The 11,975-nt window shown below is 33.6% G+C and overlaps 1 protein-coding gene across 1 annotated transcript; it reads right to left on the bottom strand.

Annotated features, from left to right (window-relative positions):
- Positions 1–11,125: 11,125 nt before the first annotated feature.
- On the bottom strand, positions 11,126–11,716 carry LOC149572280 (uncharacterized). The gene is made up of 2 exons (XM_089815806.1): positions 11,351–11,716; positions 11,126–11,194 (listed from the first exon to the last, which is right to left on the bottom strand). The coding sequence occupies exons 1-2, from the start codon at positions 11,714–11,716 to the stop codon at positions 11,126–11,128; spliced, it is 435 nt and encodes a 144-aa protein (XP_089671932.1).
- Between the last annotated feature and the right edge of the window lie 259 nt (positions 11,717–11,975).

Raw genomic sequence — 11,975 nt, 5'->3', positions numbered from 1 at the left:
TCGCTTAATTAAGCGAGCATTAACCAATAAATCAATATGTTGTCAATCGGCTAATGTAGAATTGAGTACTTGGTTAACTCAGAGGAAATCTTCTTTAACCAATTGAACTCAGTCAATACTTATTTTGAATTGACTTTCCTTTGGAACCAAGTAACCTTGGTCAACATAGGATCCATGCTAACTTTCCTTTGGTAACTGAGTGGACTTTGTTAACACCAAATCTTCCTTCAATACCCAAGTGAGCTCAATGAGAACTAACTCTGAACTTGGTTATAACTAGAATGCTTGACATACAAAATACATTATCTCTAATGCTCGGGTGAGCTTAGAAATCACTAAATCTCTCAATAAGGCTTGACATTTTGTGTAAAATCAAAGAGAACATACAATTGCCTAATTATTTTCAACAATCTCCCTCTTTCACATTGATGACAACACAACATGTCATAGTACAATAAAATTTTAGAGAGAAATAGAAGTAAAGATAATATCCTTAGTTTCATAATGATTCTCATCCATGATAACTCCATCTATTAGTGAGAACTCCCTCTAACATCAATCTCTTCTCTAGAATGATTCTCATATTTCTCTAACTACAATTTCTCCCTCTTATAGAAAAGAATCCTTCTGTATTGATACAAAATTTTCTCTAATATTCCATCAAACTCTCCCTCTTTTGAATCACATGCCAAAGGCAACAATCAATGTTTTTTTCATGTGCCTAATGTACTGATTCATGTGCAATCTACTATAATAATAGTGCATCAACTTGTCTGATCCTCAAAGTGCTTGGTTGATGAATCACTAAATTTGATTAGTGAGCTTTAGATAGGGGAATGATCCATACCTTAGTTATTAGATATAAAAATTCATCCTTAGGTAATGGCTTGGTGAATATGTCTTCAATTTTTTAATTTGTATTCACATATTCCAATCTCACATCCTTTTCTTGCATTAATTCTCTTAGAAAATAATATTTTATTACAATGTGCCTAGTCTTGGTATGCATCATAGGATTCTTGGAAATGTTAATTGCACTAGTGTTATAAAAGAAGATAACTATAGGATCCTCGATTCCTTCATTCATTCCTATCATCAGTTATTTGAACTTATAATATTGGAACAATTAACTCCTGCTACAACATATTTTTCTTTTGTTGTTGATTGAGAGATGCAATTTTGTTTCTTTCTTGTCCAAGATACTAGCCTCTTTCCAAGAAAGAATTCTCCACCACTAGTTCTTTTCTTGTCATCAATACTTCATACCCAATCATCATCAATGAATCCTTTCAATTCAAAGTTGTCTCCTTTCTTATACCACAAACCATAATCTTTAGTACCTTTTAGATACCTCATAATTCTTTTTATTTTTTTCATAGGGTTTTCCTTTGGATTAGTAGTGAATCTTTCCATCATACCAACTGCTAATGCAATATCAAGTCTTGTGTGTACTACATATTGAAGTTTTCCAATCATTATTCTATGTGTAGTATGATCTACCTCTTTGAAATCATCTTTTTTGGAAAGCTTATACCCAATAGGCATAGGTATTCCAACTAATTTGGAATCTTTAGTTCCAAATTTTCTCAATATCTCCTTGATGTACTTTGATTGAGTAATGTAGATAGAATCTTTTTTCTATCGAATTTGCAAGCCAACTAAGAATTTAATCTCTCCAAACATTGACATTTCAATTTCTTTAGTCATTTCCTTAGAAAAATATTTGTATAAATAATCATATCTAGTGAATAATGTATCATCTACAAAGATTTTTGCTAGCACTATCTTCTTATCTTGTCCTTCCTTGATGTATAAACTATTGTTGTCATTTTTGCTTTGAAAATCAATCTTTACTAGATGATTGTACAATCCCTTATACCAGGCTCTAGGGGCTTGTTTGAGACCCTATAAAGCTTTGTGTAGTTTACAAACCATATCCCTTTTTCCATTATCTATGAAACCTTCAGGTTTTTCAATGTAGACTTTTTCTTCTAAGATTCCATTCAATAATTCTAACTTCACATCCATCTAATATACTTTAGATCCTTTATGAGAAACATAAGGACCTAGTGTTCTAATACCTTCTAGTCTTCCAACAAGAGAAAAGTTCTCTCCATAATCAATACCTTCATGCTGAGTATAGCCTTTGCAAACTAATCTTACCTTATTTCTTAAAACTTCTATATTCTCATTCAACCTTTTTCTAAATACCCATTTTGTGGCAATCACATTTTTGTCCTTAGGTCTAGGAAGAAGAGTCCAAGTTTTGTTCCTTTGAATCTAATCATTCTCTTCATTCATTTCTTCAATCAAAATTTCATTTTTTAATGCATATTTAATAGTTCTATGTTCAAACTTAGTAAGAAAGCATGTATCTTTTAATTTGTTCCTTGTGTTGGGATTCAAAATTGGCTTCCTAATTTGAGTACCATTCCAAGGTTTTGAGCCTTTTAAAGAACTTTTAATGCATGTCTACCTAGCTGTCCTTTTGAGGCCTACGAGGTATTTAATGTTTCTAATAATTTTCATTTAGCATATCCATGTGTCACATAAAGATAAATTTCCATTCTAAGTTATTTTGTGAAGATCTATTTTGAGCAATGTCCAACTCTACATTTGTCCCTAAGTGTGAAATAGTGACAAGAGACCTAGTTTGCAATTGAATATCTTGTACGTAGTAATTTTTCAAGACTAGCTACTTTTGAAGTGTTTAATATGCCTATAAAAGAACCTATGTTTTATATTTCAAGCCATTTTGATGTGTTTTGACTAGGTTTTGAATCTCTCAAACTCAGTTGATTATTGTTGTCATGCTAATGTAAATTGTTCAAAATTCTAGGAGGACCTGTTTGACCAATTATAACTTTGACCTAGTTGACCAAAATGAAATAATTCCTTTTTCATTGCATTCTTGAGGTGAGATACTTTTTATGTTTCAGTTTTCAGCTTATCATGAATCTGTTTGCTTAGTTGTCGAATATGATTCCATATGCAATTTATAAAGTTATATGAGTGTCAAGAAATGTAGATTGATAGATACCACTATTCAGGATGTCATAACTCTAAATTTCCGATAGGTGAGATTGAATGGATTGCACCATTGCATTCTACTTTTAAAATACTTTAACTATGGTAGTTTTCAAGTCTTGATGAATCTATTTGCACACTTTTCCAGGTCCACTCCATTTGCCAAAAATCACTTTTTTGCTACTGTTTCAAGGTCTGCAAATCCAGTACCTCACTTTGACTACTCACAAAATTTCCTTATCTATTCATAATGAGCCCAAATAGTAGATTTATACTCTACTCATGGCAGTGAACCAAGAACCTAGTTTTGATGCCCCCAACTATCAGTTTGCCCTATTTTCAAAACCAAATCCAAACGTGTCTTATGATTTTCGAACATGTTTTCTTGCATGCAATTTTGAGAAGGAAACTTTCATGATTAATATATTTTGGTTGAATGATCATCATGAGATGAGATCTAGCAAGGTGAAAGATTGCAAAAAAAAGTATCAACATGTTAGTTTTCAAAGCTTGAGTATTTGTTTCAATCATTTTTTAAAGCCAGCTCATAGGCCTTCCAGACAGAAAATCACAAGTTTGTAGGAAAGGCTAAAAGTACATTTTTAAGGGTTAAATAAATGTTTTTTAATTAATTTCAGTTAGTGAGTTGATTGTGTTGGATCAATCTGACAACTCAAGTGTTTTAGTTTGAATTTTATTTTTAGTCAAACCCACTTTGGGGCCCAACTAGTTTTAGTAGATTGATAAGATGTCGATAATTTTGAAATATCCAAGTGATGTTATAATGATTCTAAATCATATATAACACATGACCATAAAAATATTAAGGTGTATAAAATTGTATACCTATTGACAAATAGAAGAGTTTAACATGCTAAATGTTTCAAGTTTCACATGATGAGGATTATTTCAAAATGTGGCCAACTCTTCAAAATTGTTGTCTAAAAGTCATTCCATGAAACAGATAGTTATAAGTCTTTTCACCATTAAGGTAAAACCAAATCTAGAAGGTAATCTATATTCTCTTTCATGGTGATTATAACTGGAGATAACAGTATCCATTTTTATTTTTTTCACATTCTATAAAACAAGTGTATTGGCTTGCTACCATTTTGGAAAGAGTTCATCATTTTGACTCTACGAACATCTTGTTGACTCTCCATATACTTATTATGAGACCACCAATGTTGATGAAATGAAAAGCTTCCATAATGATTGAAAGGGTAGTAGGAGGAGCAATCGTGACATCAAGGAGGCTAAGGCTAAGAATCCATGGAATGATCCATGGATCCACGTAGTAGGAAGATGATTGGTGTCCATGGCATGATAAGGAAAGAAACTAACATTGAGGGAGCTTTAGATTATGGTGGGTAGAGTTCCACACACAAGGAAGATGAGTGCCAGAACATGTGCCAAACAACACAAGAAGAGTTGGAATAACTCCTTGCAAAAGGAAGAGAGCATCCACTGGTTATGTAGGGCTCCATGTGCAAGAAAAGAAAAAGAAAAGTTAGCTAGAGGGTGCCAGTGTAGATTGTAGAGATCCGTGGCTAAAAGAGAGACATGAGGGAAATAGGGGACAAAGAAACTCCATTGCAATCCCATGAAGCATAAAACTAGCAATTAGAAAGGAATGAGTTGTAAAAATGGAGTTCATGATTCTAATCCCACATTAGACATGAGTGGAATTTTCATTATATTTTTAAGTCTAAATGCAGAATATCCAAGTGTCTTTAAGATAACATGTGTTTTATAAGTAGCTCATCCATGGATGGGGTCCCCCTTGGCTAGGTGGCAGTGGGGTCAACCAATTTTTGACCAACCTCATGCAATAGAAAATATACACATGGTATATCTAGAGTACTCTGTAAGATCACAAAGGGGAAGTTTGTGTGCTAAGATATTACAGTATTATCAAGTCTTACAATGTTATGAAGTTAATGTGATATTAGAAGGAGAAACTAAGAGGTATGTGATGCTATGATGGTCATGGGCATTTTGTGAATCATAGGATTGTAACAAGGTAATTAGCAAGGTAAGATGTTATGATGAATTTGAGTTCATAATAATGTAAGGCTCGTATGGTCAAGAGTTAGAATTCTCATGGTTCCAAATTTATGCTTGAGGAAGATGCGAGGCCTATCCTAGTGAGGTTATCAAATAAGAATTTGACACATGGCACCTAGTGATTGGAGAGATAAGGCAAGGATAAAATGAGATATTTGAATTAAATTTTTCCATGCTCACATTTAGAGTTAAAAATTTAAATAAAAAATTTCATAATATATAATTTTGACTATATAGATTATTTAATTTTTTTAATTTTATTGTTTAGTTTGTGGCCTAGGACCCAATTTTTCAAATACACCTTAGAGGTACCATTTTCATCAGAAATATATAGTGTAATATATTGTCAAAATTGGGAGAGAACAAACTTTTCATTTTTGGAGTTTATTTTTGCACAAGAAGCCATCTATTCAAGTTCTACAAGGTTTTGTCTCACGTGTCCATTTTTTAGTTTCCCTCAATTAGGGTAGTTCAGATTAGGTTTCTGATGAAATGGTGAACTAAATGAACATTAGAGGTAGTGGGGATATAGTTAGGGGAAAATTTTATCACCTCAAAGTTAGTTTGATGAAGGTATTATCAGTATTTCAAATGCACCTCAAATATTTTTGCAAACAAGTGTTTTCATTATTAAGGAGGAGATATTTTCAATTTTTTATAGAACAATGATGAGAACCATATTATATCTCAGTTGTAGACAGATGAAAGATGCATTACAACAATAGGGAATGAACATTCAAGTGAACACATATCACTTCTAGATCAAATCTAGGATTACATTGCTTTCCTATATCTTTCTCTTTCTCATCCATTGTGAAGGTTCCAATCTTGAGATTTTTCTAACTATTGTGAAACCAGGGTTCCATTTTTTTATATGCGTTCATGATTGTGATACCATGTTGGTTATTCTTAGTCTAAGATGTACAAGGTTGGATCTAGAACTATATTTCCACATTCTTCAGTCTCCTTTCTTGAATGAATAGTAGTAGTTAAGCTAATATAGATAGTTCTAAGCTATTTAGTGGTTTTATGATTTGTTTACATGCATCTTGAATGTATAGTTTCAAAGAAATGAAAACAAATGAGCAAGAATCTTCTTAGTTTCATTTTTATTCTCATCTCCTATCTCTATAATTTGCAATGTTTTGAGGTTTAGGAACAAAGAAATTAGACCCATTTGCATCCCCTTAAGGTTGTATGTCTAGTGTGTTTTGTTTTTGGAACAATGATCCAAGTAAATTCCTAATATATTTGACAGGGTTGCTAGTAATTCAAGAAGGATATGTCATGAGAATGAGATCTTTATGAACGCCAATGTTTGATTCATAGAGTGATAAGATAGATCTGATATCTTGATATATGGATTATGTTAGTGATATCATAGATGTATGTGTGTGATTTGAGGAACTACAAATAGATAAGGCATTGATCAACTATAGGATGAACTTGTTCTTACTACTACATATTTGGGGATTTGTTGAAATCAAAATTATAATCATCCATTTCCCTTTTTGTTTAAGAGCTAAATGGATCCCATCACTTATCAATTTCTTAGGTCATGTTATTATCTATCTCATGTGTATGATCTTTGCATAAGTACAAAATATATAAGGGTTGTATCTACTTTGTTTAGATTTAGTCTATATTTTGAATACTGGTACCATCTAAAGAATGTAATAGTTTCACCCACCTAGGTTTTACAAAGCCTAAAGTAGAAAAGTCTAGCCTTATAGTTGGCCTGGTGTCTAAAAGGTTATGTTGTAGATGGGAAGTAGTTCCCCTCGATGTATTATGTTCTTAGTAGGGTAATTTGAAACATCACATTTCTAAACACCAACAAAATGGTAGCACTATTGGGGAGATGATGGGAAATAAACCTTGTTAAAAGGGCAAGAATCTCTGGTGTAAATTGAATATTTTAGTCATTTTTTTTAGAATGGTTTTGCTCATCTGAATCATCAACAAAATGGTGACTCTGTTGGGGACTATATTGAATTGATATGATAGACAAACCTTGAGAATATGAAAAATATTCAATACAATAGGAAGAATTTTCTATAGCAAGATTCCATTACTTTGCTGAATATTCATGTCTCCCAGTAATGTTTTATACATTTACAATAGTAGCTTTGAGGTTGAGTGTAAAGTGTGGTTACTAAAAGAGTTAATCTTTAATCAATTCAGTTGGATTTTGTTTTTGAAGTGCTATTGTAAAATTAGAGTCAAGAATTAACAAAAATTTGTGTTCTCTTTTTCAAGTTTGTAAATCTACAAGAGTGGTTTGATGATTTTCATTTCTCCTACATCTAGAAGTCTAGTTTATATTTTTCAAGTGAACAATTATGTTTTATTTCTCACATGTGTGAGTGATGACTCTAAATCTCTATACCAGTTATTTCCTAGTTGACTTCATTGCAATATTTTGAAGAACTTTCAATTATATTGGTAGATTTGAAGCTTTTGAAAGTTTCTTGGAAAGGAAGTCTAAGTTCTTGATAAGTATTATTTAGTGTTGTTTGCAATCTATTTCTATAAGAAATAGAAGTGTTAAAAAGGAAATCATAGTAGTGATTTATTTCTCCTCTTGCAAGGAGGTAGCGGCTTTAAAAAGTTTTATCAATGGTGTGAATGATTTTTTGTATGCACCCATGTCAAATTACCAAATCAAAATCTTCCATCAACACCTAAGGTATTTAGCTTTTCATGAGTTTCATTTTCATGGAATTCTAAGTGTTAGAAATAATTGCCTTAATTTAGTGGTTTTCAGCACTAGAAGAAAGAGGTAGAATTTTTATTTTAATATGGAGTCAGATCTTAGATTTGAGATTAGTTTGTCATGTTCTAAAAGTTTGGAGACTATGATTAACAACATTGCTATGTTGAATAAATATATCTACAATAAGATAGTCAGTGTCATAAGAACTAAAGTATTAAGCACTCAAAGTATAAATGTTGAACAATGTTATCTAAAGCTTAAATTAGTAATCAAAAAGATGTCTTTTCTTTCTAGACCTGAGAAATATTCCCTAGCTAGTGTTTTCCTTGATGTTCTAGTGTCTAATTCGGTTAATTGGCCAGCACCTATAAGATTAAAAAAGTTTTTGCAAGTCAAAAGATTCATTAAGCAGATCAAAGTGATAATTATAGAGTTCATGTTATATCTTATAATGATAATAATGGATGTGTTGAAAGTCAAGGAAGTAATGTGTAGTGCACCAATATTATAGTCAAAGGAACCAACAAATATAAATATATTTTTCTTTTTCAATGAAAGCATTTTTATTTTATTTTATTTGTTATATTTATTTTCCTTGATCTACAATATTGATGTACATTACTACAATACATTTAACTAACTTCACTAACCACTTTAGTTCCTTCCAACCAGAACATTATTTGAAATTCTAACAAAATGTCTTTATAACCAAATGTATCAATTTCAAATGGAGACACACATTTTCTCTTAGAATCATTTTAGAAACAAAAACATAACAACTTTACTCATTTCTATATACTATAGGATAGTGCATGATATATAAATTTCTTTAATCACTGAATGTAGCAACATATCAACAAGTACAGTCCACTTATACAATTTTCCAACTTACAAGCTGTCATAAAACACAAGATTGGGAGTTACCCAAGGGTGACTCTCCCTAATACAATAAGAATTCACTTGGAAGTATGTTTTTGTTGCACATGAAAATAAGACAACATCCTTCTTCTCTTCAAGTCTTCAATCCATAGATCACAACCTGCAGTACAACACACACAAAAAAGCCCATGGTACTCTCTTCCCAACCTTAGGCCTTTTAAAGGCCACCCCTGAGTAGGGAGAACCTTGACTAGGTGGACATACATTACTAACAACCATTTACAACACAATGCTCACATTACAAAACTGTTCACACATTTTACAGTTGATAAATAAAACCACAAAAATTCCCAACCAACGTAGACCACTTAGGATCACATGTAGATCCATCTCAAGGGGTAAGGGTGGAAAATGAATGTTGAGGAGACTCCACTTGAAACTATGCCTTCATTAGGCTATACACTTTATACACATGCCTTCACAAGGCAACCCAACACCACATACATGCCCTCACATGGCATCTTTACAATACTTATAACTCCAGCAAGGTGGCAGATGGGGCCCATAACACCCATATGGCATCCCTCTCCTACTCTAGGAGAGACTCTCACCCAACACATTCCCTATGCACCCCTTACCCTCACAAGGCTCTCTTTCCCTCCCAAGAGATGAGACTCACCTTGTCACACCGAAAACAAAAAACTGCAACAAGAACATATGAATTCACAACACAAAGTAAATCACAGTACACACATACACAAAAACTGAAACATGATCCCTCAACCTCACACAACACAACATTACAACACACCATATTACAACTACATTACAGAAAACTCACATGCATAACACAATAAAAATAATCTACTTAACAACAAACTTTCATAGCAAGGGTACATAAGGTTACCAACCTGGTTTCCAAGCAAATTTGAGCTCCCTCTCTTTTTACCAGCAATCCTCCTCCTAAGCTATCTTCTTCTCCTTGTTTTTTTCCCCTTTTCCAAAATTTTATCCCACTTAGATTCTTTTTCCAGATCTATCTAAAAATTCTCCCCCCAAGAACTCTCCAACCAACTCTCTCTAAAGAATGTTTTCTTTTGATGCTTAAGTTTCCAAATTCGGCCAACTTGGGAATCCACAATTTTTGGGTGCTCTTTTCAATGCCTGGGGAAGCTTATAATACTTAAAAATGCCCCTACCCCCTAGGTATATCATATGGGCTTTAAAATAAGACCTCAAACTACCCCTAGGGATGGTGTAAACCTCCTAGAAATTCACAAAAGGTGTGCATTCGACCTAGCATGGAAAGAATCCCTCTTGGACCCATAAATACACCTAGGGAAAAGAAATCCTACCAAACCACTCCTTGGTTCACTCAAACACCTACCATCCCACTAAGCATGCTACAAAGGAGAACATGTGTCAAGTGACACCACAATACACACAACACACTTGGCATGCCATCAAGAAAAACAAATTTACTTTTATAGAATTACAATAATACACACAAATTGGTTTTACAAATAAAATACAAGGCTAAAAAGGTTATACCCTCCTTAGGGTTAACCTTGGTTTTTCCAAACACCTAGCAAGGTACTCCATAAATCCATGGGCTTCTTTCCTGCACACTTATTGCAAATATCAGTAGTCCAAGAATAAGGTGATAAAATGATAGTGTAAATATAAATCACATAGATTCTATCATCAATGAATAACATAACTAATATGAAATATGTATTTCCATTCATATTACATTACACACTTCACATTTGTAGCAATTCTCTAATATAGATAGTAAAACATTATGATCATTTATTCTTACAGAAAATTATGGAATTAATCTACCTTAAGAAATGCATCAAATATAATATAAGTATACAATTCTAGTTTATTCAAATGATACATGAATTCTTAATGTTACTCTAAATATGCTAAGACATGATAATCTAGCACCATATGGAGACAACAATTCAAAAATCAAACATTCACTTGAGTATAACATAAGCTTTAATCATGACATATGGATCATCAATAAGGTAAGTAAGCATATCTGAATAACATCATAAAAACTACTTAGAATATTAGTGTCCTAGTAACATCATAAGGAATCATCATATAGCCTAATGATATAGGTATCAATGTCCCAATAACATAACATGAAATCAAATAGTCTAAGGATAAAAATATCAATGTCCATAGGGGGTAATAATGTGTCATCTAGAGTCTAACTATCAGAGTCCAAAAGAAAAAAAATGTCAATAGTGCTATGATGGTCGGGGCGGGACATGACATCCTCCCCCTCTAGGCATGAACTTCCTCCTGGAGTTCATCAAATAGATAGGGGTAGTCACGTCTCATCTGCATCGTGTCCTCCCATGTGGCTATGACCTAATCATAAAAATCCCATTGGACCTTAACCTGGTCCACTTCTCTACCTCAAAGTTGAAGGGTCCTGCGGGCCAATATGCGAATGGGCTCTAGGGATAGCTGGCCATCTGGTGCTACCTGCATAAAACCCCAATCTATAACATGAGATGCATCATAAATATACTTCCTCAAGGAAGAGACATGAAAAACATCGTGGATGCGTGATAGGCTAGGTGGCAAGGCTAAGTGATAAGCAACTGGTCCTATCCTCTCCAAAATCTCAAATGGCCCAACAAATCGAGGAGCAAGCTTAGAGCCCTTTCCAAAATGGATTGGACTCTTGTGCAGATGCACTCTCAGAAATACTCTATCTCCCACCATAAAGGCTCGATCTGTCCTATGGGCATTAGCATACTTCTTCTGTCGGTCTTGAGCTTCCTTGAGATGTTGCCTAATCAACAAGACTTGCTGCTCCATCTCCTTGACAATCTGTGGTCCAACTATTACCCTGTCCTCAATCCTATCCCAACTTAATGGTGTCCTGCAAGGTCTGCCATATAGGGCCTGATAAGGTGGCATGCCCAAAGAAGAATGGTGCCCATTATTATAGGCAAACTCTACTAGATGCAAATACTCCTCCCATTTAACTTGATTATCCATCACATACATGTGCAACATGTCCTCTAATACCTAGTTAACTCTCTCAGTCTGCCCATCTATCTAAGGGTGGTATGCTGTGCTCAAGTTAAGCTTAGTCCCTAGGGCTCCCTGTAACTCTCTCCAAAAGGAGGAGGTAAATATAGAGTCTCTATCAGAAATAATCTTGCGAGGAATGCCATGGAGTCTCACAATGTCTCGCATGAATACTTGTGCTACTGTAGGAGTAGTGAAAGTGGTACATATAGGTGAGAAGTGGGCC

This window comes from Cupressus sempervirens, chromosome 2 (assembly GCF_028749045.1).
Source record: "Cupressus sempervirens isolate cs-2001-9-10 chromosome 2, ASM2874904v1, whole genome shotgun sequence".
Classification (NCBI taxonomy): Eukaryota; Viridiplantae; Streptophyta; class Pinopsida; order Cupressales; family Cupressaceae; genus Cupressus; species Cupressus sempervirens.
The sequence above is the reverse complement of the archived record's forward strand: the minus strand, read 5'-3'. Positions and strand labels throughout refer to the sequence as shown.